The sequence below is a fragment of the Callithrix jacchus genome, chromosome 5 (assembly GCF_049354715.1).
Source record: "Callithrix jacchus isolate 240 chromosome 5, calJac240_pri, whole genome shotgun sequence".
Classification (NCBI taxonomy): domain Eukaryota; kingdom Metazoa; phylum Chordata; class Mammalia; order Primates; family Cebidae; genus Callithrix; species Callithrix jacchus.
In genome coordinates, this window is record NC_133506.1 from 7,126,405 (window position 1) to 7,154,143 (window position 27,739).

Consider the following 27,739-nt stretch of genomic DNA (forward strand, 5'->3'; position numbering starts at 1 on the left):
GCCAGCCAAACCCATGAGCCCTGGGAAGAGTGTGTGCCAGGCAGGGGACGGTGCGTGCAGAGGTCTTGAGATGTGAAAGAGGCTGGCTTTGCTCACGCCCCTTCTGGAAGGCAGGAAATGGAATACTTACTCCTCTGTCTCCAGAGAGTCAACACGGGCGACATAGTTGCTTGGGATGTAGCCCTCTTTCCGGGTGGCCAGGGATTGAGCCTTCCACCACTCCCCAGATCTGAGGGACAGGAGGGAGTGAAGGTGTTAGGGGGCAGAAGGATCATTCTCCAGTCCCCTCAAGCTCTCCAGCCTTGACCTAGAAAACCCCCTGCCTCCAGAAAGCCAGTAGGGTGAGGGACAGGGCTGTGACTATGTCAGCATGTGCCCATGATTAGGGCAGGGATCCTTACAACGGTTCCCGCTGGGCATCTGAGGGTCTGGAATCATCCTGTCCACAGCCCACAGCCCTGGGTCTCTGGCTCCACTCCTGTTCCCTGGACTTGCAGCTTTGGCCTTATTACCCATTCCCATGGCAGGGCCCTGTGCCCATGAGAGACTCAGGACGGTTCAGCTGGGGCTGAATAGGGGAGAGTGGGCTTGGGGGTCTGACCAGGCACGACCACTCCCATCCTCAGGCTTCAGCACCTCCTGGACACTATACCCACGGACGGTGACGGCTGTAGGGGATCAGGTGTGGCAAACTCAGAGATCCGAGGATTTCCAAATGCAAGGTCACCTCGATGAGCCTGGTCCACAGGTAAGCCGGTAGCTTAATCACAAGAAAGTGTCACCTGTTCACCCCAGGCTGGACGTGCACTCTTAGTAAATGCACAGTCCCCTTCATCCAGGTTGGCAGCAAACACTTGACTGTTGTGATCAGCTCCTCGTTAGCCATGTATACCCAGGACAAGATAGCCCCTCTATCAGCTTCTTTATGGGGCCACAGAAGAGCACATAGTTGGGTAGAAGAGGCAGGTCTGTCTTAGGGGGAGTGGGATGGGGACTCACTCCTCCAGGACCACCATCTGGTCCCCCTTCTGGAAGCTGAGGTCTTCGTGGTGAATGGCCTCGTAATCATACAGGGCAACCACGACGATGTCCTCTGAGCCTGCTGGGAAGGGAGACACAGGAAGGTGGGGTTTCGTCTAAGTGCATCCACAGCCCTGGGTGACCCTCACCCAGCACCTGGCACAGCTCCGGGCCCATTGCTTGGTGGCTCCTAGTATAAGCGGGTGTCTCACCAGCTTATTCCAGAATAAGCTGGGTATGATTCTCAGGTTTAAAGCTAAACGTGTTTTGTTCATGGTACTAAACAGCATTCTAGAAACACAATAGCCCATGCAAAGTACCTCAGAGGAAATTTCTGGTATTCTCAAGAGGGGTTTGGCTGTTTGAGATTTTTGACTCAAGCTCTGAGTGGGAACCTAGCGGAATTCTCTGCAGGACACGTGACTCCACTGCATCTGCTCAGAGATACTTACCCTCCCCGATTCCTGGTGGGCTGCTGTTGTTGCTATTAGGCCCCTGTGGGGAAGAAATGGGGGAAGGGAATGAATCCGACCAGTGTGCGGGGATCTGTGGAAGGTCTGTGTTGAGAAGGATACCCAAGAGCATCTTACCCTAGTCCTCCACGTCACGGGAGGAGGCCCATATAGGGCAGGGGACATGCCTGGCACCACACAGCACATTAGGGGCAGAGCTAGCAAAATGATCCAAGGTTTTTTTTTGTTGTTTTGTTTTTTGACATGGTGTCTCACTCTGTCAGCCAGGCTGGAGTGCAGTAGCACGATCTCAGCTCACTGCAACCTCTGCCTCCTGGGTTCAAGTGATTCTCCTGTCTCAGCCCCCTGAGTATCTGGGGTTACAGGCACACGCCTGCATGCCTAGCTAATTTTGTACTTTTAGTAGAGATGGGTTTTCACCATGCTGGCCAGGCTGGTCTTAAATTCCTGACCTCAGGTGATCTGCCCACCTCGGCCTCCCAAAGTGCTAGGATTACAGGCGTGAGCCCCTGTGCCCAGCCAGGATCCAGGTTTCTTGAGTTGTGGCCTCGGCCTTCGGTCTCAGACATACCAGGGATACTGCTTGACCCTTCCCCTCAACACACAGTGAGGGGGTTGGTCCAGACCGGTGTTTTCTGACTAAGTTTGAAGAAATCATAGGTCCACCAATGATTTATATTCCATAAATAGAGGCTCCATTATGTATGTGAAACAATCTAAATGTCCATCCAAAGGCGAAGTGGCACCTAAACTGTGGTGTTCTAAGCAGGCTTTTTTTTTTTTTAAGAGACAGGGTCTCCCTGTGTTGCCAGGCTGGAGTGCAGTGGTGTGATCATAGCTCACGCAGTCTCGAACTCCTGGGTTCAAGCAGTCCTCCCGCCTCAGCCTCCCAAAATGCTGGGAGTATAGGTGTGAGCCACTGCACCTAGCCTGTGTTTTTATTTTCAAAAGGAACATATTTGTGTGTCGCACCTGTAAGTAAACATTAATATGCAGAAACAAGTTTGGGAAACACTGAACACTACATCCTATTTTTGGGAGCTTTGCAAAGCCCATTACGAAGATTCACAAAGGCTCCGAGCAGTCTGGCAGGGAGGGAGCCTGTTTCACTCAGTGTTTTCCAAACTGCTTTGGCCCCAGAGCCCTTTCTCTGATGATTATTGACACCCTATCCTGAAATAATCCTGTGTAGGTAACAATTAATCCTTAACTGATTTACACTGAACTAAAGCCCTGCGGGAGGGGAGTAGGAAATACCTTGATAACTGCTGCAGGAGAACCATGAATGCCACCTGGCAACTGCATCGCTCAGATCTGATGCTCAAACAGGACAACCAGAAACTGGTGGGAAACCCTCTACTTCCTGCTGATGACAAGCTGGAGGGCCTCAGAGAACCTGAGAACCTGGAGCCCTCACCAAGAAAGGCCCCAGGGCCACACAGGTCAGGAGAGAAGTGTACATGGGAGTGACTTAGGTTTTATAGTCGGAGGTCAGCTCAGGACATCACCAGAGTGAGAAGAATGTGTAATTTCAGGCTGTATTAATAGAGGTCAAGTGTCAGAAGGAGGGAGGTGACTATTCCATCATTTTCCCATTTCCAGAATTAGTCCTATTCTAGGTATAATGCCTAGAGAAGGGCAAGCAGGATGGAAAGGGGCCAGGAACCCTTGTCCTATGAAAGATGGTTTGGAAGGGATGCATGGGTTGGGATATGATCTCTGCCTTCAATCTCTGTAAGCTGTTATGGGGCAAAGGGAGTGGATGTGTTTTGATCAAGGAATGAGTGTTATGAGGGTAATAGGTCTTTCTTTAATATAAGGAAGAACTTTCTAAGGGGTCACCCAAGGAAGGACTGCACCTCACCTCAGGAAACATCAAACGCGGACTGAGCTCCAAGAGAAAACTACAGATAAGAGATGGACTCAAGAGCCACAGAGGAGAGAGAACTCCAGGTTTAGGGTCGGAGAGACCTGACTCTACCACTTTCCAGCCAGGGGACCCTGGGGGCCATTTAACCCCTTTGAGCCTTTGTCATCCTGTACAGTGGCAGAACTCCTGCCCCTCAGCTTTTGGTGAAGATTAATGAATAGGAACACCTCCGTCCAGTGCCTGGAACACAGTAGGTGTTCAAAGAACAGCAGTGATCATTCCAGCTGATCCTGCTGCTGGTAGTGCTGTCATCACCGTCCCAGTGCTGGCACTATTACTTTATTACTAACTATTACTGCTCCCATGGGCCTTACTGTCACAAACACCAATGCTAGAGAAGCTACGACCATGGCTGCCACTACAGCTCCTGCCACCATTACCACGGCCGCCATTACCACGGCCACCATCACCATTACTGCTGTCCCTTTGGTTGCATTGGGCTTCTGCCTGTTACTTTGCCCTGCCCTGCCCAAGTTTGAATACTGGCTCCACGGCTTACTATCATGTGGCTTTAGGTAAATTATCTGAACTCTGTAAAATATTAAGCCAACTTGCTGGGCACAGTGGCCCACACCTGTAATCCCAGCACTTTGGGAGACTGAGGCAGGTGGATCACGAGGTCAAGAGATCGAGACCATCCTGACCAACATGGTGAAACTCCATCTCTACTAAAAACACAAAAATTAGATGGGTGTAATGACATGTGCCTGTAGTCCCAGCTACTTGGGAGGCTAGGCAGGAGTATCACTTGAACCCGAGGTGGAGGTTGCAGTGAGCCGAGATTGCACCATTGCACTCTAGCCTAGTGACAGAGTGAGACTCTGTCTCAAAAAAAAAAAAAAAAGTTGAGCCAATTAGAAAATAACACCAGGAATACAGTGCCTTGACTGTTATTTAACATGTTGTTTGAGCCATGTTATGTGACCTCATCTTCGTCATTTAATATAAAAATGGGCCAGTGCAGTGGCTCACGCCTGTAATCCCAGCACTCTGGGAGGAGAAGGCTGGTGGATCGCCTGAGGTCAGGAGTTTGAGACCAGCCTGGCCAACATGGTGAAACACTATCTCTACTAAAAATACAAAAAAAATTAGCCAGGTATGGTGGCTTGTGCCTGTAGTCCCAGCTACTCGGGAGCTTGAGACAATAATTGCTTGAACCTTGCAGCGAAGATTGCAGTGAGCTGAGATGGCGCCACTGCACTCCAGCCTGGGCAACGCAGTGAGACTCCATCTCAATTAAAAACAACAACCACAACGACAACAGAACAATGAGGCCACCCCCTTCTCTAACAATAGAATCGCTTCTCTGTCCTGTTTGCTCTGAGCTGACACTGCACTATTTCCCCATCAGAGGTTATTATCATCCCCATTTTAGGAATTATTACCCCAAATTATAAAATGGCCTACAGCCTCATCCATAAAATGGGTATAATGAAAACGGTTACCTACGATAGGATTACTGAGAGGACTGGGGTGCTAACAGCCATAAAGGCTCAGAACAGTGCTTGGTTCCTAGTCAGCTCCGTATACGCATAAAATAAGTTGGGAATACTGCTCTGAGCATGACTGCTTCTCTTTTTACAACTCCTGCTGTGGTTTCTGCTACTGCTCTGGCTGTTATCCTCGTGCAGTTAGGGTTGGTACTATTACTCTGACAATTGTTACTTATTTTCGCAATGCTGCTGATACTACCACTACGTCCTCACTTCAGCTGCTGTTGTCACTGCTGGTCACTCACGACCCTCAGCACTGCTTTTGCTTCCGCCCAGGCCCGAGGCCTCAGATGCTCGTGCACACCTGTTTGGAGGAGCCCAGGCTGTCGGGCCAAGCCCAGGCTGCAGGACAAGGAGAGGTGACTTCCTTGCTCCTGTGCATCCTGGCGCTGCATCCAGAGAGTCAGAGCACTGTGGGTGGCCAGTCAGCTTCATTTCACCCCAAGCTCACCCTGTCCAGTCTTGGAAAGACAGGAGGCAGTCAGGGCAATGTTGGGGCAGCATCTAGCAGCCCCCAGGGAAACTGGGACCTCCCCTACTCACCGGCTTGATGGTAGATGTGGGATCCGGCACGTACACAGGGCAGCGCGGATTGGCGCTGGGTTCAGTTTTTGAGAATGTATTGTCTCCGGCCCGGAGGAACTTGGACTTCACGCACCCCATCCTGCAGCAGACAGAAGGGAGGTGAGCCCCGGTTACCCAGAGCCCCATGCAGGGAAGTTTCTGATGCTGGTGTTCCGTGTCCCCTGCCCCCAGGCTGGCTCCCACTGGCTGTCCCATTCTTAACTCCCCTGCCAGCTCCACGCACCCCACCCTCCCCACATGGAGCCCACTCATCCTTGCCACCTCCAGGCTTCCCCATGTCCATGTGCCACAGCACTGGCCCAGAGCTGACAAGCTGTCATTGTCATGGGTACCAAGGACCAGCATGATGGGAGTTTATTCAGAGGATGGCATGAGGATAACAGAAATGTAACAAGTAGACCTGTTGGGGGGCAGAGTGGGGAGTGGGTGGTGGGCACTGCCAGCTCTCAAGTCAGAAAGCCTCAGCTGATCCTTGGCCCCTCCACCCCACCAGCACCTCACTAACCCCTTTCCTGCCCCCTAGCAACCTCTCAGGTCCTCACTGGCAAAATGGGGACAATAATAAAACCTACGATGGGGAAATACTCCAGCACAGTGTCAGGCTCAGAGTAAACAGTACAGAAAAACTATAGTATTGTCAGATGATAAATTGCCATTTTTATATTAAATGATAAGACAAGGTCACATAACATGGCTCAAAGAATCTAGTTTCATAATGGTCAAGGCACTGTATTCTGGTATCATTTTATAAATGGGATATAACTCATTTGCTTCCTTCCTTCCTTCCTTCCTTCCTTCCTTCCTTCCTTCCTTCCTTCCTTCCTTCCTTCCTTCCCTCCTTCCTCCTCCTCTTCTTCCTCTTCCTCCTCCGCCTCTGCCTCTCTTTGTCTCTCTCTGATTTATGTGACCATTCATTCACCCATTTACACAGCCAACATTTACTGGGTACTTTCTAAACTGTGAACAAGAGAAGCAAGTTCATGCCCTCAGGAACTCAACTGCAGCTGAATGGGAGACACAGACAATAAACAGGTCAACGAACAAATAGCAGGACAAATGGAGTTAGTGAAAAGGGTGAGGACAATAAGAGCGGGTGCTATGGGGGAACAACAGGTCTGGCCCTCTTAGGCAGGGCGTTTGGAAAAGGCCTCTCCGAGGAGGGGATGTTGAACCTGGGGTCTAAATGACACAAAGGAGCCAATTAGGGGACACTCTGAGGGAAGATGTCCCAGGCAGAGAGAACAGCAAGTGCAAAGGCCCTGAGCCTGGCACATGCTTGGAGAGAATGTGGAGGGGCTGAAAGCAGGAGAGTGAGCGAAGCTCATGGGCAGGGGGAGGGTGGTTGTGATGAGGTCACCACATCTTGTAGGGCCAGTGAGGCCTTTGGATTTTATTCTAAGGATGACAGAAAGTTTCTGGCAAGAGAATGATGGGATTCAATTTGCACTTTAAATAATCCCACCGGTGGTTGAGTGAGGTGTGGACAGTAAGGGACAGGGGAGGGAACCCTGTGAGGAGTCTGCTGCAATTCTTCAAGGATGCGATGAGGGTGGCCTGGCCCAGGGGGTGGCCAGAGACGAGGTAAGCATGGGACAGATCTGGGGGACATTTTGGAGGTGGAGCTTGCAAACTTTCCTGCTGTATTCAATTAATTAAAAGATGCTTTTTAAAAAATACATTTACTCTGAGTAGACTCCAAATGTAATTGTAAAAATGGAAGAAATATTTCATTTCTTTTCTCAAAATGTGCACACACATTTGCTGAGAAGGCGGGCTGTGACAGCCACATAAGGAGGTGTGTGCTTTTCTCATCTCTGCACAAATTGCCGTTTTCTTCTGAGTCAGTTAGAACTGTTATACTTACCTTGTAAAAATAAACACGTGTTTGTGATTTAAGGGGGAAAAAAACCCCCAAATTCCTAGGCTTTGATGAGTTGCTTTTAAAAACAAAAAAAGATTCCTTTTATTTACAAGGATTTGCCTGTCCTGGTGGGAATTGGGAAAGATTTACCACCTCAAGACTTCTTGAGCAGTTTTCGTTTTATTTGTGTTTTGGAAATAAAGGAACACATTCAGACTCTTGGAGTGCTGGATCATTCATTTGAAAAATTATCACAATTAATCACCGATTTATAATGTACTTGCATGCATTTAAAACTGAAACCAGCATCTCTCTTTAATTTGCAATCAATGTGTATCACAGTTCTGGGAAATTAAACAGGCGTCTTGTGCAACATGTATGATACACAATTCCATCACATTTCCTATGTTTTGGTCAGCATAAAGATGTTCTGAGAGGAGCAGTGCTGTGTGAGGTAGGGCAGCTCCCTCCACCTCTCTGGGCACCCACTGATCTGCGGCTGGGAGTGTTTTGATTCTCAATCCACACACTGAGCAACTCACGTGCATCACTTTCATTATCAATGTACACATTCAAGATGGCCACAGGGTCCTGGGGGAGGGGTCTCGGAAGACCGTTCATTCACAGGCCAAGGCCGTCTCTGAGAAAGGATGGCGAAGGTTCTGCCTCACAGGGTTGCCGTGAGCACTGAGCGAGTGAATGAGTCGCAAGGCCCAGCGTGCGGTAAGTAACCGCAACCATCCCTGTACTGGCAGACGTGGCACTGCCCGGGGCAGGAAGCAAGCCCAGTTTGCAGTTCCTTTGGCCCACAAGCCTAGAGGTACTGCAATACCGGAGAGGTTCGCTCTTTTCAAAACAGGGAATTCCCATGAGTTCCATTTTCGCACGATAAAGTGTGATTTGCTCTCTCAGAGACGGTCTCGCTCTGTCACCCAGGCTGGAGTGCAGTGGTGCGAACACAGTTGACTGCAGTCTTGACCTCCCAGGCTCAAGTGATCCTCCCACCTCAGCCTTCTGAGTAGTTGGGACTACGGGCACAAACTACCGTGCCTGGCTCATCTTTTGTTTGTTTGTTTTTTATTTATTTTTGAGACAGGGAGTCTTTCTCTGTCACCAGGCTGGAGTGCAGTGGTGCGGCCTCGGCTCACCACAACCTCTGCCTCCTGGAGTCAAGCGATTCTCCTGCCTCAGCCTCCCGAGTAGCTGGGATTACAGGTGCCCGCCATTAGGCCCAGCTAATTTTTGTATTTTTAGTAGAGACAGGGTTTTTGCCATGTTGGCCAGGCTGGTCTCGATCTCCTGACCTTGTGATCCGTCGGCTTCACCTCCCAAAGTGCTGGGATTACAGGCGTGAGCCACTGTGCCCGGCCTAATTTAAAATTTATTTTCTGTAGAGACAGGGGTTGGAGAAGGGGGCAGGGCTCACAATGTTGCTCAGGCTGGCCTCGAACTCCTGGCCCCAAGTGATCCTACTACTTGGCCTCCCAAAGTGCTAGGATTACAGATATGAGGCTCCATGCCCAGCTGAAAGTGTGACTTTTCCAAAAGTGATACACTGGCAGAAGTCAAATTTGTGTAAAATGTGATTATCCCCCTAAACCAGAGAGCCATGTCTACTGCCTGGTATGAACTGGGCATTTGGAATGCCCATTTTCATGGTCACTAGGCCCAGAAATGTCATGTGGGCCACAAATATAAGTTAAAGTTTTCTTACAACCAGGTTTCTTAAAATTAAAATTTTATATTATTTTTTATTTTCTTAAAAAAGTTTCATTTTTATTTTCCTTTTAAATTTATTTTTATTATTATTATTATTTTTGAGATGGAATTTCGCTCTTGTTGTCCAGGCTGGAGTGCAATGGTGTGATCTTGGCTCACCGCAACCTCCATCTTCCAGGTTCAAGCCACTCTCCTGCATCAGCCTCCCAAGTAGCTGGGATTACAGGCACCTGCCACCACACCTGGCTAATTTTTGTATTTTTACTAGATGGGGTTTTACCATGTTAGTCAGGCTGATCTCAGACTCCTGACTTCAGATGATCTGTCCATCTTGGCCTCCCAAAGTGCTGGGATTACAGGTGTGAGCCACCGCGCCTGGCTATTTTTTATTTAAAAAAAATTTTTACAGTCAGGTTTTTAAAAGAAAAAAACAAGTGAATTAATTTTAAGATGTATTTATTTTATCCAATATATTAAAATTATTAACGTATAATAAAAATAAAAATTATTGGCCGGGTGCAGTGGCTCACGCCTATAATCCCAGCACTTTGGGAGGCCAAGGTGGGCAGATTGCCTGAAGTCAGGAGTTTGAGACCAGCCTGGCCAACATGGTGAAACCCTATCTCTACTAAAAATACAAAAATTAGCTGGGCATGGTGGCGTGCACTTGTAATCCCAGCTACTCTGGAGGCTGAGGCAGGAGAATCGCTTAAACCCAGGAGGCAGAAGTTGCTGCGAGTTGAGATCGCGGCACTGCACTCCAGCCTGGGTGACAAGAGCAAAACTCTGTCTTGGGAAAAACAAAACAAAAACATTATTAATGAGATACTTTACATTTTTTTTTCTTTTTTCTTTTTTTGAGACAGAGTTTCGCTCTTGTTACTCAGGCTGGAGTGCAATGGCACAATCTCGGCTCACCGCTACCTCCACCTCCTGGGTTCAGGCAATTCTCTTGCCTCAGTCTCCTGAGTAGCTGGGATTACAGGCACATGCCACCGTGCCCAGCTAATTTTTTGTATTTTTAGTAGAGACGGGGTTTCACCATGTTGAACCAGGATGGTCTCGATCTCTTGACCTTGTGATCCACCCGCCTCGCCCTCCCAAAGTGCTGGGATTACAGGCGTGAGCCACTGCACCCGGCCGATACTTTATATATATATTTTTGCACTAAGCCTTCACATCTCGGTTTGCACTTTACTTGTAGAACACATCTCAGCTATGATTCCCTCGGTGCTCATCTGTGGCTCAGAGCTACCGCATCCAAATATGCAGAGACAGAACGTTTTCATCAGTGCAGTACCGTAAAGACTGGTGCTCACGCCTGTGTTCCTCAGGGCTTAGCCTGGAGCCTCCTGGCACACAGTAGGAGTGTCATGCACAGTGAGTGAATGACTGCATGCCTGGAGTGCCATGCTTTACGCAGTAGGAAGTAAAGCATCTGTCAGTACCATAAGACGGGGTAGAAAAAAAAGAAAGTAAGTAAAAGCATCGGGACATGGTTCCTGCTCTATGACCCGGTGAGAAGGGGAGACTGGACACCGAATTACATTCCGAAACCACATACGAAGAAGCTATTAGGAGACACAGAAAGTAGAATGGTGGCTGCCAGGGGCTGGGGGAAGGAGAATGAGGAGTGAGTGTTCAATGAGTATAGAATTTCAGACGAAATGAGTTATGGAGGCGGATGGTGGTGATGGTCGCATAGCATTATGAATGTATTGAATTCCACTGAAGTGTACACTTACAAATAATTGGGGTGGTAAATTTGTTATGTGTATTTTGCCATAGTTTTAAGAAGGAAAGAAAAAGAAGCTACGAGGGAGTGGTAAAGATAGTAGGGACCATGCAAAGATTGCCGAAAAACTTACTGGGTGAAAGACACAAACTGCAAACGTACAACATCAAACCACTCTTGTAAAACGACTTTATGTGGCTATGTGTATGTTAGTGTGTTCGTATAAATAACAACCTGCTTATAATAATAATTGAGCAGCAAGATAATGAGTTGGGTTTTGAAGAAGAGGGAGGATCTGAATGGATAAAGATTGGGGGAAAGTCAAGAATATTCCAAAGAAGAACCGACTTCCAAAAGGATTTGAGGGAGCTTATGATGTTAAACCATATACAGAGCACTGCAAAAAGGGTTACTCTACACCATATAGAAGGGAAAGATTATTGAACCAGAAGCCCAAGGTCAGACTGCTATTGCCATTGAGTACTAGATTTATCTCTGAGCTTCCTAGTAGCCAAGATAAAAATGGAAACTTGTACAATGTCACCATAAGATCCCAGGAAGCACAGCAATTTGTCTGTTGACAGAAACGATATTTTTTAAGTACTAAATTTGAAGGAGAATTTGTTCTGTGGATCCTCATAAAAAGGTCACCGGGGCTGGGAGCAGTGGCTCATGCCTGTAATCCCAGCACTTTAGGAGGCCTAGGCAGGTGGATCACTTGAGGTCAGGAGTTTGAGACCAGCATGGCCAATATGGTAAAACTCTGACTCTACCAAAAACATAAAAAATTAGCCAGGTATGGTGGCATGCAACTGTAATCTTAGCTACTTGGGAGGCTGAGGCAGGAGAATCTTGGTTCACTGCAACCTCTGCCTCCCAGGTTGCCACTCCAGCCTGTGTGACAGAGTGAGACTCTGTCACAGAAAAAAAGAAACAAAAACAAAAACAAAAGGTCACTGGAAGGCACAATGGACAATTCCTCCAACTGTGATTTGTCAGCAGAATCTACAGTGTGTTGGCATGTGGTTCCCAAACAGATGGCACTGATATTATTCGGGTGGGTTTGGGAGCAGGGGATGGAGTGAAGGTGGGGAGAGAATGATGGAAGAGGTTTATGTAGCCCAGGGCCTCTCTGCAGAGTGCCTTATGACAAAGTGGCTTGAGTGAGTTTAGACATACAATACAGTGCTCAGAGTGTGGCGAGCGTGAGAACCAGCAGGCTTAACCTCACACGGAAGCTGTAAGAAATGCAGAATCTCAGGCCCCACTTCCCAAATCAGAACGTACATTTTAACAAGGTTCCCAGATGATTCATGTGAACATTGCAGCCCAGAAGACTAGAGAACCTCTTTTGCTCTTGCCTCCTCAGATCTGTCCCTCTTCAGATAATAGCACCTGGATTTTCCTTTGGGGAACCAGCCTTCTCCCACGTAGTGCATGACGTTTGGTAGGGCCCATCCCACCCTTGCCTTCAGGGATTGGCAACTTGACACAGGCCTGGCCAATCAGAGAATCCATATCTCCTGGCCCCCTGGGTACAGAGATTGCTTCAGCTATAGGCATATATGTTCTCCTCACTGAGGCAGTCTGCCCTGGTATTTTGATAGAAAAATTAAGGGAAAAGCACTCTCTTTCTATAAGGGTTGATGGGATGTAGGAACCTGGAGTTCTTGGAAGCCATCTCAACATCAGCAAGGTAAAAGCTGCTTTAGAGGGAAGCCACCAGAGAGGACAACAGAGCTGAGGGATGGAGATAAAGTAATTTCTGAAGATAAATTGAGCACCTGGATCCAGCTATGCCTGAAGCCCATGCACCTCAGGATTTTTCCAGTGCATGAGCAAATAAATTCTCAATTTTGCCTAAGCCAATTTGAGTTGGGTTTCTGCCATTTGAGCTCAAAAAGTCTTCACTGAATCTTGCATATTCTTGGGTTACACTCTGGATTGAATGAACCAGTGTCTGGGAGTGAGGACCTGGAATCTGTATTTCTAACAATTCTACAGAAAATTCATATATACACTAAAATTTGAGATCCACCAATGCAGCAGAACTTGAGAGTCAGAATATTTGAGTTTGCATCGCAGTTCTGCTGCTGACTGGGTATGTGACCCTGAGGAAGTCATTTGCCCTTTTTGAGAATTGCGTTTTTTTTTTTTTTTTTTTTTTGAGACGGAGTTTCGCTCTTGTTACCCTGGCTGGAGTGCAATGGCGTGATCTCCGCTCACTGCAACCTCCGCCTTCTGGGTTCAGGCAATTCTCCTGCCTCCTGAGTAGCTGGGATTACAGGCACACGCCACCATGCCCAGCTAATTTTTTGTATTTTTAGTAGAGACGGGGTTTCACCATATTGACCAGGATGGTCTCGATCTCTTGCCCTCGTGATCCACCCACCTTGGCCTCCCAAAGTGCTGGGATTACAGGCTTGAGCCACCGAGCCCGGCCTTGTTTTTTGTTTTTCCTGCTAAATAGGAGGCCTTGCTTCTCAGGTTTGGCCTGAGGCCCTGTGTGACTAGGGATGTGAAGGACTTCGTAAATCTTCTGCATACGAATTTCTCATCTAATGTGCTTCAGAAGCAGCCTCTGAGAGCAGAAGTAGCTTGCCTGGTCACACACCCACTCAGAACTGCTGATCCCTGGTAAAGACACTTCCTCAGGCCACTGCCAATGCTGGGAACCTGAAACCTGCTCCTCAACCTCCTTCACCTCTGCTGAGGGAAACGAGAGAAGTCAGCTTGCTTGTGCCTGGCTGCTTCCCACAGTCACCATGCTGGCCGTGGAGGCCCCAGAGACTCAGCCTGTGCTCTCAGGGCCAAGCTCAAGGAGCAGAGGCCGGGGCCTGCCTGAGCATCCATGCAGTGGGCCGCGGATGGTTTTCTGGGAGCTTCTATGCTTACACATAAGCCTGCAAGGACTAGCGGTGTGAAGCCCTGAACTGTGGTCCCATCTCTGCCATAAGCTCATATGTGACCCCAGGCAAGTCTCAACTTGTCTCTGAGCCTCAGTTTCTCCAAATGTGAAATGAGATGTCTCTGACAGGGAAGCTGCAGTTCTTTCCTGCGTAGAATCCACTCGCCCTTCTAACAACAGTTCTGCAATTTTCCTTTGAAATTACTCCTCCCCTGGTCTCAGCTTGTGGATTGGGATAGAATTGACTCCAACCCCCGGCTGTAGAGGTAAGTCTGTGATCAAGTCTAGCCAATGAGAGTTGCAGTAATGGAAGCAAGAGATGGGTGGCCGGATGCAGTGGCTCATGCCTGTAATCCCAGCACTTTGGGAGGCGGAGGCAGGTGGGTCACCTGAAGTCAGGAGTTAGAGACCAGCCTGGCCAACATGACGAAACCCCGTCCCTATTAAATATACAAAAAATTAGCCAGGCATGGTGGCGGTCGTCTGTAACCCCGGTTACTTGGGAGGCTGAGGCAGGAGAATTGCTCAAACCTGAGAGATGGAGGTTGCAGTGAGCTGAGATTGTGTTATTGCATTCCAGCCTGGACGACAGAGACTCTGCCTCAAAAAAAAAAAAAAAAAAAAAAAAATGGAAGAAGCAGCAGAGATGGGCATGTGATTTGATTCTGGCCAATGAGAGCCAGCCCTTGGTTTCTGGCTGGAAAAAAAAGACCACCAGCAGCAAGACAAAGCCAAGAAATAGGGAAATACAGACTCCCAGCCTTGGGTTAAGCCTTACGTGAGGCTGGTATCTCAGGGGTTTTCCAGTAACCTCCTTCTGCTTGAGCAGTTTTTAGTTGGATTTCTTCCCTCTTAAACATCACAGAGTCTTGCCCAGTGCAGAGCGAATTCTTATAAGGGATTGTGATTCACACTCAAGTGTAAATGGCTGATGGCAAAGACCTCCCTGATACCAGGTTTTGATAGAAGAGAAGTTAAGTTGGTCCTAGATCCATTAGTGTAGGTGAGGATGGAAGGAATACGGACCTCATTAAGCTGATGGCACTGAAGCCATGCCTTAAAAGAGCCTGGTTACAGAGGCTGGGTGCAGGGGCTCATGCCTGTAATCCCGGCACTTTGGGAGGCTAATGTGGGAGGATTGCTTTGAGCCCAGGAGTCCGAGGCCTGTCCTGAAAACATCGCGAGACCCTGTCTCTACCAAAAAAGAAAAAAAAAAAAAATTAGCCAGGCCTGGTGGCAGTGCCTGTAGTCCCAGTTACTTGGGAGACTGAAGTGGGAGGGTCATTTGAGCCTGGGAGGTTGAGGCTGCAGTGAGTTGTAGTCATGCCACTGCACTCCAGCCTGGGCTACAGAGCCAGACTGCCTCAAAAAAGAAGCTCCTGGCATCTAACAGGCCCTCCATACACATTTGTGGAATGGAATTATTACATTCTACTCTCTATGGGCCTCATCATGGTTGGCTAAAGTCAACAGACCAAAATTAAGAAGCTCTTTTTCAGATAGAGAAATGGAAGCCTGAGGAAGAGTGGGACCCCCAGCTAGTCAGTGGCAGGTCCAACTAGCACCCAGCTCTCCTGCCTCTCGCCATCCACTGAGGTCAGCCCCAGAGGCTGTGGGCGATGAAGAGGAAGGGGAGAATGAGGAACCCAAACAGAACTGTCGAGAAGGAAGACCGCTGGGGTTTAAGGTTGTTCAGTTACGGGAACTTTCCCTTCTCAGAACAGCTCAGCCATGGGGGTGGGGAAAAGTCTTTCTCCAACAGAAACCGATTCCTAAGCAGTCCCTTGGGGGCGCAGGGCGCAGAGCCCAGCAGCTCCCTCTCCTTGGGTTCCAACTGCCTTCTGAATGAACTGTCCTTATCCCTGAGTGACTTTTGTCCCTAATAGACATTTTGGGGTCACTCCTGACTTGTCACCTCTTCCCTTTTCTGAGCATCAGCTTCTTTTGCATAGAGCTCAAAACTTCGATTTTGCAAACAGGAAGAAACTTGGGAGATCAACGTCTTCGCTGTACAGGTGGAGTAACAGCCCCAAGAGGCTGTGTGGGCCCTGGCTCGAACTATGGCCAGCAGCAGAGCAACACGCTGAAGGAGAACTTGGGGCCTTTGGTCGTTTGCCTGGCTCAGCCACAGGGATGGCTCTCAGATGCGTGTGAGAGCCGACCATGTGTTCCACCACATATTAAACTCATAGCATGTTCAATGTTACTCTTGGGTACTTGGTCAGTTTCAGAATTCCAGAGCAGCTGTGAACTTCCTTGGAATGGTTTTATCGCTAAGGTAGGCAGGAGGCAGGGCAGTTTGGAAAATATAGGATGAGATTTGAAGTCAGATAGGCCTGGGTTTGAATCCTCATTCTGCCTCTTACAAATAAGTGAGCCTTTTTTTCTGTTTGAGATGGAGTCTTGTGCTCTGTTGCTCAGGCTGGAGTGCAGTGGTGTGATCTCAGCTCACTGCAACCTCCGCCTCCCAGGTTCAAGTGATTGTTCTGCCTCAGCCTCCCGAGTGGCTGGTACTAAAGATGTTGACACCATGCCCGGCTAATTTTTGTATTTTCAATAGAGATGGGGTGTCACCGTGTTAGCCAGGATGGTCTCGATCTCCTGACCTCGTAATCTGCACGCCTAGGCCTCCCAAAGTGCTGGGATTACAGGCGTGAGCCTTTTAAAATGTAAGTCAGGTTGCATTCCTCCGCTGCTCAAAACCCCCCAGGGTTTCCACCTCACTTGGAGTAAAAGCCTAAGTCCCCTCCACGGTGGGTAAGACCTCCATGATCTGACCCCCTCCTCAGCCTCTTGGATCTGTCTCCTTCCAGCTGTCCCTTAATCATTCCACTGCAGCCACATCACCCTCCTTGCTCTCCTTCAACTCACCAACTGTGCTTCCATCTCTGGGCCATCTCATGTTCTGTTTCTGGAATATTCTTCACCCAGAAAGCCTCCATCACTTCCTTCAATCTCTGTAATGATTGGACCATCCCAGAGCAACCTTCCCTCATCATCCTGGTGAAGACAGGAACCTCTGCCTCCAGCTCCCATCACTGTCTAGCCTGTTCCCGGTTATAGTCTTCAAGCCCCTAACCACCTCTTCAAAGTGGTGGTCATGAGGATGCACCTCTCAGATCTCCAACTGCAGGAGTATGATTGGAGATGATTGATCAATGGCTCAGCTGCTGTGCTCTGAAGTCCATCACTGTTCTCATGGGCTGCTCCCAGCCAATGACTGAGCACGGCAGGGAGACTGACAAGAGACTGACCTTTTTTTTTTTTTTGAGATGAAGTTTCACTCTTGTTGCCCAGGCTGGAGTGCAATGGCGTGATCTTGGCTCACTGCAACCTCTGCCTCCTGGGTTCAAGCGATTCTCCTGCCTCAGCCTCCTGAGTAGCTGGGATTACAGGCATGCACCACCACCTGGCTAATTTTGTATTTTTAGTAGAGACGGGATTTCTCCACGTTGGTCAGGCTGGTCTCGAACTCCCGATCTCGGGTGATCTGCCCGCCTGGCCAAAGATTCCTTAACAGCCTTGCCAGACTTTCCTTGGAACAGCATGGCAGCCCAAGGCATGTCCTCCTTTTATTTCTTTCTTCTTACTTTTCTTCCTTCCTTTTCTTCTTCATTAGTGGCAGAGATGCCTGACTATCTGATGACTCACCTGCCCTTTCCTGGTTTCTCCCCATTTTCTCTCATAGCCGTTTCCTCTAATAAATTTCTTCCACATATAATGCTATGGGAGTCTGCTTCTCAAAGGACCTGAGCTATTCAGGGTATGCTGAAGTTAAGTAGAAAAAGAAAAAGAAAAGAAAAAACATAAAAGGACCTGGACTAGCACATCTAATGTATGACCTATTGATTTGCTTATTATCTATCTGACCATTAGGATGTGAGATATATGAGAGTGAGGACTTGTGGTGTTCACTGCTCTGTCCCCCTATCCTCAGCATGTAAAACTAGAACACTGCATGTGCTCAATAAATTCTGATTGAATGAAGTCTGCTTTAGCCTGCTGGATGCCCCCAGATTGTCTAAACAATAGCAGTTATAGGCCAGGTGCAGTGAGTCATGCCTGTAATCCCAGCACTTTGGGGGGCTCAGGCGGGGAGATCACCTGAGGTCAGGAATTTGAGACCAGCCTGGCCAACATGGTGAAACCCCGTCTCTACTGAAATACAAAAATTAGCAGGGTGTGGTAGTGGGCACCTGTAATTCCAGCTACTCAGGAGGCTGAGGCAGGAGAATTGCTTGAACCCAGGAGGTGGAGGTTTGCAGTGAGCCAAGATTGCACCACTGCACTCCAGCCTGGGCGACAGAGTGAGACCCTATCTCAAGACAAACAAACAAGCAAACAAACAGAAAACCCAGTAGCTATAAATATATGTTTAAACTGAGAGGGGCGATGTGCGTTTTGCTGGCTTCTGCTGGGAGAGGAGCAGTCTTTCCTTGGCTGCCGCTGAGTGGAAGTTCCCCCTGCAGACAGAACACAGTGGCCAGCTCACCATCAGGGCAACATTTACTCTAACCTGCTGCGATACTGAGGGGCCAGCTGCCCCCAAACCTGTCCTCCACAAATGGAATCCTCAAAGCCACAGTAAAACACACTCTGGTCCTTTTACATTTTTTTTTTTTATAATCGACAAAGCTCCAGGTCTCAGTTTCTTTTATTTTTTGAAGAGTATGTATTTTATTTTTAAAATGATCTTTTGTCACCTAATAAAACATTAATACATCCTTCTTTTTAAAAATTAAACCATTATGGTCCAGGCATGGTGGCTCACATCTGTAATACCAGCACTTTGGGAGGTCAAGGCAGGAGGATCATTTGAGCCCAGGAATTTAAGACCAGCCTGGGCAACATGGCGAGATCCCATCTCTACAAGATTTTTTTTTTTAATTAGCTGGGTGTGGTGGCACATGCCCGTGGTCCCAGCTACTGGCCTCTGCCTCTGCATTTACACACATGTATGTTGAAGCAGAGGCTGTCAGTGCCCTGCCTGTACCACTCTGCCCGTTACCGTTTCCGACATTCTGGCTGGACTTCCAATGGCTGGCTCCTGCATCTCTTTGCCTGAGAGATTTCTCTGTGACTACTGGTGCCTGCCCGGCCTGTGAGCTCGGCAAGCCAAAAGTGCTAGAGAATTATCACGTCTCCAGGAGTAGTTTTCAACCAAAGACAGGAGTGGGTGGACAAACACGCCGGTTCTCTCACCCCTGCAGCATGTTCTACCCTGGCTCCCAGAGCTCCTCAGTGGGATTGAGTTCCACCTGGAACTCAGTCAGTGGTAACTGGACTGAGAAGTGGTAACTGGACTGAGAAGACACCTTTACTGTCTGCCTTCTGTTCCCTGCCTCACTTCCTTACTCCCCTAGAAGGATCTCTGGAATCAGCTCTCAAACAAACTATTTGCTTTTGAAGCCATGCCTAGGTCTGCTTCTGGAAAAACTCAAACTAGGACATATATGCCATGATGAACTATGGGGCGTGTGTGTGTGTGTGTGTGTGTGTGTGTGTGTGTGTGTCGACATAAAAGAAACTGCGTGGCAGGAATCATGAGGTAGTATCCTTCTCAGTTCCATTTTTTGGATGTGGAAACTGAGGCTCAGAGAGGGAAGGGATTTGCCCATCGCATCACAACCTGTCTTTGGCAGAGCTGGCGCTCAGACTCAGTGTCGTCTACTGTGCTCTGTCTACTGTTCTTCATTTCTCTGGTAGAGATGAAGCTGGGACTCCTGTTCTCTTGGCTGCACTTATAACTCCTGGGCCAAAGGATTTTAGGGTGATGCCTGGAACTCAGGCAGGCAGCTTGAGGGGAGAGTCAGAGGTGGACGTCCCAGCTCAGTGGCATCCAGAGAATGCAGCACACAGGACCACAGCCATGGGCTGAGACCAGGCACATTTTACACTCAACAGGGCTGCTTCTGCCTCATTACCCATGCCTCTGAAAGTACCTCCAAATTCCCAGTCCTGTGGGGGAGGAAACTGGAGAAATGGGATGGGGACCCTCGTGTGCTGGGGGTTTGTTTAGAAAGGCAGAAGCTGATTGTTTGATGACTTGTGGTATATACAAAGAAAACTAAACTTAAAAAAAAGATTTAAGAAAGAAAGATAGCAGCTGAGAGAGATTGTGCCACTAACTTGCTGTGTGACTTTGGAAAAGTCACCCTCTGTAGGCTTCACATTCCTTTTCTTTTTCTTTCTTTTTTCTTCCTTTTTATTTTGGTGATTGGATCTTGCTCTGTCACCTAGGCTGGAATGCAGTGGTATAATCTCAGCTTACTGCAACCTTCACCTTCTGGGCTCAGACAATCCTCCTACCTCAGCCTCCCAAGTAGCTGGGACCACAGGCGTGTGCCACAATGCCCAGCTAATTTTTGTATTTTTTGTAGAGATAGGGTTTTGCCATGTTACCCAGGCTGGTCTCGAACTCCTGAGCTCACGTAATCCACTTGCCTCGGCCTCCCAAAGTGCTGGGATTACAGGCGTGAGCCAGTGTGCCCAGCCCTTCAATATTCCTTTTCTATAAAAAAGGAAGCCTTGTCACGACCCGAAGGGTGGGGTATGAAAACTCGAATGACTCTAGGGACCTGGAGGGTTCTACCCATGAGGAAAGTGGGCCTGGCAAGGGCCATGCAAGCTGGGAAGCCCGGGTCCAGCACCTAGGGCAATCCACAGCTCCACTGAGGTTGTCTGAGGAGCACTGGAGTCGCAGGTTCTAGTCTCAGGGCTGCCAACTCTTCTGATTTTTTAGGAGACAGAAATCCAGATTATGTGAGCTCTCCTGAGTTTAAATGTTAGCAACTAATTAAAAATAATCACTGTGGGTGGGGGAGGCTGGGGGAGGGCAGCTGAAATATCTCAGGCAAGGGAAGGAAGGGGTTGTCCAACATTCATTACATTTGTCCATTAAGTGTTTTTTGAAGCCCTACTATGTGCCAGGTGCCAGGTGTAAGAAGATACAGTGGTTTATGAGACAAACATGTTTGTGCTCTTATAGAATTTACTTTCTAGAAGTGTTTAAGTCCAAGCCCTGGCCGGTCCTTAGAATATGTACACCTTTCTCCTTACTTTCTGGGGTAGGAGTCCCAAGAGGGCAGCCTGGCACGAGATTAAGATTCATGCTTTCCGTACCCATCAGAATGGCAATAATAATAATGAAACATAAACAGAGTAGGCATTGGCAATGATGTGAGACCAATGGAGACCCTTCTATATTACTGGTGGGAATGTCAAATGGTGGAAAACAGCGTAGTAATTTCTCAAAAAGTTAAAGATAGAACTTTTATATGACCCAGTAATTCTACTCCTAGGTCTATACCCAAGGGAATTGAAAACAGGCTCAAACAAATACATGGAGGCACATGCGTGTTCATCCCGGTGTTATTTGCAATAGTCAAAATGAGGAAACAACCCAAATTTCCATCTACAGACAAATGGGTACATACATTGTGGAATATTCATACAATGGAATATTATTTGGCCACAAAAGGAATAAAGTACTAATATTTGCCACCATGTGGATGAAGCTTGGAAAACATCATGTTAAGTAAAAGAAGCCAGACATGGCCAGGCACAGTGGCTCACCCTGTAATCCCAGCCCTTTGGGAGGCCAAGGTGGTTGGATCAGCGGAGGTCAGGAGTTTGAGACCAGCCTGGCCAATGTGGCGAAACCCCATCTCTACTAAAAATACAAAAATTAGCCGGGCATGGTGGCGGGTGCCTGTAATCCCAGATACTTGTGAGGCTGAAGCAAGAGAATCTCTTGAACCGGGGAGGAGGGGATTGCAGTGAGCCGAGATTGTGCCACTGCACTCCAGCCTGGGTGACAAACACAAGACTCCGACTCAAAAAAAAAAAAAAAAAAAAATTAAGAAGCCAGGCACAAAAAGTTACATACTGTTTTGTATGCTTCTATTTATATGAAATATTCTGAATAAATTAATCCATAGAGACAAAGAGCAGATTGGTGGTTGCCAGGGGCTAGGGGGATGGGTGAATGGGGATAATTGCTTAATGGGTGCCAAGTTTCCTTTTTCAGGGGTGATGGAAATGTTTAGGAGCTACTGAGAGGTAGTGGTTGTACAACACTGTGAATATACCAAATGCCGTGGACTGGTTCATTTTAAAATCATATAATTTTATAAAGTTATGTGAATTTCACCTCAATTAAAATATTTCCAAAATTTCAAACTATATAAAAGATTGCTATGCTAGAAAGAGTAAACAAATTATAATACATGCAAACAGTGGAATACTAAGCAGCCACTAAAAATTTAAGGACATTCTAATAACCTGGAAAATGCTACAATGTAATACTAAGCAAATGAGTAGGATACAAATAATCTATGTGCAGCATTATACCAATTATGTTAATTTAAAAGTGCATAGAAAAGACTACATAAAGATATATGAAAATATTGGTTATTGTTCCCTCAAAAGATTCATGCTTCCATTTTTTTGAACACCTACTAAGTGCCAGGGACAGTGAGTAAGGCAAATGAAGCGCCTTACAGCAGAGAACATGAGCCTGGAAGAAGGGCCATTGGTTTAGAGACAGCTGGGAGGTCAGCAGAGCAACATTCTTCTCTATTCTCTGCCCCAGAGTCCCTGGGTGACCCTTCCAGGCTTCAGTACTCCTCTCACACAAAGGGGAGGGTGACAGGTGCCCTCCCTGGGGAGCCATCCAGGCTTTTGATGTTTTTCTCAAGAAACATCTGTACGTAGGCCGAAGGCTACACATCCAGGATACTCCTGGCAATATTGCTTGCTGTAGTGCACGCCTAGAAACAACCTCAGTATTCATCCAGAGGAATGAGAATTAATATAGCGTGGTCACCTGCTGGGATATTCCACAGCAGCTGGAAGGAATGAATTAGGCCTCTATTTTCTATTTCTCATCCTGGATAGATTTTGACAACTTAATGATAAGAAGGGGGAAATATGCTCCTCTGCTATCCTCTTAGAATTGCAGAAAGCTCTCATAGTTAGATAGCATTTTTTTTTTTTTTTTTGAGATGGAGTTTTGCTCTTCTTGCTCAGGCTGGGGTGCAATAGCTCAATCTCGGCTCACTGCAACCTCTGCTTCCCAGGTATAAGCGATTCTACTGCCTCAGCCTCCCAAGTAGCTGGGATTACAGGCATGAGCAACTGCATAGATAGAATTTTTAAAGTACACAAAACAGTCCTACGTGTTGTTTATATGTATACATACACACACACAATCCTTTTTTTTCAAACAGAGTCTCACTCCATCGCCCAGGCTGGAGAGCAATGGTGTGATCTTGGCTCACTGCAACTTTTGCCTCCCAGGTTCAAGCGATTCTCTTGCCTCAGCCTCTGAGTGGCTGGGATTACAGGCGTGTGCCACCATGCCCAGCTAATTTTTGTATTTTTAGTAGCGGCAGGGTTTCACCATGTTGCCCAGGCTGGTCTTGAACTCCTGACCTTGTGATCCACCGGCCTCAGCCTCCCAAAGTGCTGGGATTACAGGCATGAGCCACTGTGCCTGGCCTACACAATACACTTTTAAAAGCACAACCTGGAAGGACTGTAATTCATGACAGCAGTTACCCCTAGGGAGGGAGGGAAACAGGACTGAGAGCCATACGAAGTGGGGAGACTTCAATATTTTCTGTTACTTTTAGTAAATTATTATTATTATTATTTTGGAGACAGTCTCCCTCTGTTGCCAGGCTGGAATGCAGTGGTGGGATCTGGGCTCCCTGCAAACTCCAACTCCCTAGTTTAAGTGATAGCGATTCTCCTGCCTCAGCCTCCTGAGTAGCTTGGATTATAAGGCACGCACCACCATGCCCAGCTAACTTTTTGTATTTTTAAATAGAGACGGGGTTTCACCACGTTGACCAGGATGGTCTCGATCTCTTGACCTCATGATCCATCCGCTTCGGCCTCCCAAAGTGCTGGGACTACAGGCATGAGCCACCGCGCCCGGCCCAGTACCTTTTATTTTTTAAAATAATCTCTCTCTGTTGCCCAGGGTGGAGTGCAATGGTGCAATCTTGGCTCACTGCAACCTCTGCCTCCCAGGTTCAAGTGATTCTCATGCCTCAGCTTCCCGAGTAGTTGGGATTACAGCTGCCCGCCACCATGCCTGGCTAATTTTTATACTTTTAGTAGAGGCGGGATTTCACCATGTTGGTCAGGCTGGTCTCAAACTCCTGACCTGAGGAGCTCTATCTGCCTCAGAGTCCCAAAAGGCTGGGGTTGCAGACATGGGTCACCCGGCCCGGGGTCTTCAGTACCCAATTAATCCTCTAAACAACCCTGTGAAGGAGGTGCTATTACTCTCCCCATCCTGCAGTAGTGAAAACGGAGGCAAAGGTCAAATCCTCCACCCCAGGCCCGACGGGCAGCTTGCGCCTAGAATCCGCCTCCCCTGACCACTAGCCTGTCTCTCACACGCCCCACCTCTCGCATACTCCAGTTTCTTGCAGCCTTGCAAGAAAGACTTCATAGCCCCGTTTTACAGATGAGGAAACGAATTCGGAGCGGGAGAATGACTCCTCCAACAAGGAGGAAAGTGACAGCTTTGGCCAGGAGGTTTGGGGGTTTGACCTGGACATGCTGTGGGAGGAGGGGCAGAGAGCCGACCAGCTGCAGCCGGCCTGGGTGTGGCTCGCACGTCACGCCTCCGCCCAGCTGCCCCCTTCCCCAAGCTGGCTGCCAACCCTGCGTGACCCGGCCCCCGCCGGGAACCGTAAGGGCCTTCCCCTCCCAGGCCCTGTGAAACCCCATCCCTTCCTTCTTGTTTTTTAAAATTTTTTATTTTTTTAAATAAATATGTATATATATATATATATATATATATATATATATATATATATATATATTTTTTTTTCCCCCCCTCAGAAGGGGAACCTGGACGACACAGAGAAGTGGTGGATAAAGTCACTGCACCGGCCAGAGCGTCCCCTCCCCCGGGCATCCAGCAGTCCGCAGCAGTGCCGCCCCTCACCTGGGCACCCTCCACTTGCTGTCGACCCTTCACGCCACAGGCTACCCGCGGCTCCCCCGACGCCCCCGTCTCCCCTTGCTGCCCCCCAGCAGCACTCACATCCAGCCCTGTTCGGGACCCTAGGCTCCCTCCGCCGGCTGGGACCCCTCGAGGGCCGGGTGTCCCCGGTCCCTTGTGCGTGGCACTTACCTGGGCGCCCGCTCCCCCTCTCGCGGGCAGCCCGGATCCTCGCAGCTCGAACGCCCCCCCAGCTCGGCAGTCCCCGGGGTTCCTGGGTGTCAGTGCCTGGAAACTGACTTTCTAGAACTAGAGGTGGGGGGCGGCGCTCCAAGGGGCTTTGGTGCCCCCGCGGGCTTTTCTCGCCCTGCACCGTCTAGGTCCCCTCCCACTCGCCTCTAAGCCTCTGATGTGCTCCCGGGCTGGTACCGGGGACGCGGTGGCGCCCGCAGGCCATCTGGGCGCCTTGGCCGCGCCCTGAGCTATGCTAACCCCGCCCCGCGTGTCCTAACGCCGCCCCGAAGACTCAGAAGCCAACCCGGGATCCTAACCCTCTCCTCTAGGGTCATAACCTCCGCCTCCTGCAAGCAGGATCCCAAACCTGCCACCAAGGAAAAATATAAAATAAAATTAACACCAACCATCGGAGGCTTCTAACGCGTCCACCAAGGATGCTAACGCCCCCTCCCCGCTCCACTCTCCCTCACACCTCCCCCAAGGCAGGTAATCCCACTGCCCAGCGTCCTACCCCGGTCTCCAACGGATCCAAATCCCGCCCCCAGGGATTCGAATCCTCCTGTCTAAAAACCCCAACACCTGCTCGCATGCTCCTAAGATCCGAACCCCGCCCGCCAAAGGATTTTAAACTTCCCTCCAAAGATTCTAATCCGCCCAACGAAAGGATTCGAACTCTCTCTTCAATGGATTCTAACCGTGCCTTAAAGATTTAAAACACTAACCCCAGGGCTCCTGCTCCTGCACGACCCCAACCTCCCTCCGCCTGAGAGTCTGAATGCCCAGGGGTCTATCCTGCCGGTCCAAAGATTCCAACCCTGACGTCCAGATCCTACCAAAGGATTCCTGCCACAGTCTTCCAGCCCCACCCTGGAAAGGTCTTACCCTACCCCGGAAATAATCATGATCCCTTTCTTCCACCACTCCAACCCCTGCCTTCTGGCCTGGCCCTCCCCAACGCCGCTGCCCGAGCCTTCTAGGCCCGTCTGTGGTCAGTGGTTTCCCTTCCTCAGGCCTACTCCATTCAGACTCCATGCAAAGTTCCTTTCTTGAAGGAACCACCCTGGCTTCTGGGCAGCTCAGAGGACTCCCAAGCTGGGGGAGGTGGTCGGGGAAGTGAGGAGTCCGGCTGGAGGGTGACTGGGGCCCTAAATGGATGAAATTGTGCCCAGCCCCAAGCAATGACAAAACGCACCCTCTCCTGGAAAAGACGGGGGCTATCACCCTAAATTCTGTCTAACGCACCTCCAAAATGTACAGGAATCCGACTGCATCTCTCTATTCCAGTTGCTACCAGCTGATCAGGGCCACCGTCATTTCTTCATTCGTTCATTTATTCATTCATTCATAATTCATTCAGCAATGTTGTGCTGGGGGCTGGGGAATGCAGGGCTTCTTGGCACTATTGACATTTGGGCCACGGGGCCTGTCCTGTGAATGACAGGATGTTGAACAGCATTCCTGGACTCTACCCGCCAGTTGCCTATAGCATCCTCCTCCCTAGTTATGACAACAAGATGTCTCCAGACATTTGTAAAGTGTCTCCTGGTGGGGAAGGGGGGAAGAACTATGAATGAGAAAGACAACCACCTTACTCATGTTTTTTGTATACATACCTGTATGGGTCTTTCCCCCTCCTCTTTAGCCTACAGTGCTCAGTATTTTAAAGGGGTCTCCCATCCAAATACTAACCAGGCCTGATCCTGCTTAGCTTCTAAGATCAGACAGGATGAGATGTGTTCAGTGTGTTATGGCATAGATAACTTAAAAAAAAATAGAGATGGAGTCTTACTATATTGCCCAGGCTAGTCTTGAACTCCTGGGCTCAAGTGAACCTACTGCCTTGGCCTCTCAAAGTGCTGGGATTACAGGTACGAGCCATTGCACCCAGCCTATATGTGCTTTCTATAAAAACAGATAATGTTTTGAATGTATGTTTAATGTTATTCATTTTTGTACATTCCCTCCTGCCACCCCATCACTGTTGTTAATATCCAGCCATGTTGCCAAAGGTAGCAGCCAAACATGTAGTCACTGTTTACATCCTTCACATTTTCTTTATCCATCCTCCTAGTTGTGGACACCTAGATGGCACACAATTTCCCACTACTGTAAATAGAGCCACGGTGGGCATCCTCGAACACATCCCCAATGGTCCTACAATAGAATTTTGTAAGGACTTGCTTTGCCAAGAATGACAGATGCTTGCAGAATAACCGTTGTCCCCACTCTCTCTCCCATCATTTCCGCTTATCTTTACCAACCCTTGGTATTATCCACTGGTCTTAATTTGAGTTCGCCAGAAGCAGCCCCTGGACATGGATTCAAGTGAAATAGTTTATTTAGGAGATGCAGAAGGCACTGGTAGGGGAGGAGGCGGATGAGACAGGGAAGGGAGGAAAGCGAGTTAAAATGAGAATTACGAAGCCAGTTACCATTGTGGGTAATGGAGTGCAATTCTGCAGTGGATCTTTGGAGACATACCCACTTCAGAGTTACTTCAGGAGAGGGAGCTGGGGCACTTACACACCAACTCCTGTCGGACACCGGATGAGGGGTACTTCAGGGGTACTGATCCTCCAGCACTTTGGCCTCCACCATTATGCTTCAGCCACCAGAGGGTCTCCAAGAAGAGAAGTTCAGCTCTTACTAAAGGCCCAGGGCACATTAGAGGGTCACATTAGCATCAGCTACATCTCCTTCCAAAAGTTTGCCATTCTGATAGTAAAGAACCACAGAGAGCTGAAACACGCTCCTGTCCACGGACAGTTTCCCAAATGTTTTGCCCTTACATTAACACTGCAATTAAAATCCTCGT

General features: G+C 48.6%; 2 protein-coding genes across 5 annotated transcripts in view; one reads left to right on the forward strand and one right to left on the reverse strand.

Annotated features, from left to right (window-relative positions):
* HCK (HCK proto-oncogene, Src family tyrosine kinase) overlaps positions 1-25,117 on the reverse strand; it is a 49,114-nt gene extending 23,997 nt beyond the window's left edge. For 2 of the 4 annotated variants that reach the window (XM_008995561.5, XM_035298138.3), the window contains exons 1-5: positions 24,880-25,117; positions 5,460-5,580; positions 1,473-1,515; positions 1,000-1,099; positions 131-229 (exon numbers count right to left, since the gene is read on the reverse strand). In XM_008995561.5, coding sequence (XP_008993809.3) covers positions 131-229; positions 1,000-1,099; positions 1,473-1,515; positions 5,460-5,579 — 362 coding nt within the window. In that variant the 5' untranslated portion in view covers position 5,580; positions 24,880-25,117. Of the gene's footprint in view, positions 1-130; positions 230-999; positions 1,103-1,472; positions 1,516-5,459; positions 5,581-24,879 lie in introns of all 4 variants that reach the window. The other 2 variants (XM_035298139.3, XM_035298137.3) reach the window with 1 other exon arrangement.
* On the forward strand, positions 8,062-23,166 carry LOC144582425 (uncharacterized protein C9orf85-like). Its single transcript, XM_078370939.1, has 4 exons — positions 8,062-8,085; positions 15,677-15,733; positions 16,120-16,227; positions 23,065-23,166. The coding sequence occupies exons 1-4, from the start codon at positions 8,062-8,064 to the stop codon at positions 23,164-23,166; spliced, it is 291 nt and encodes a 96-aa protein (XP_078227065.1).
* Positions 25,118-27,739: the final 2,622 nt, after the last annotated feature.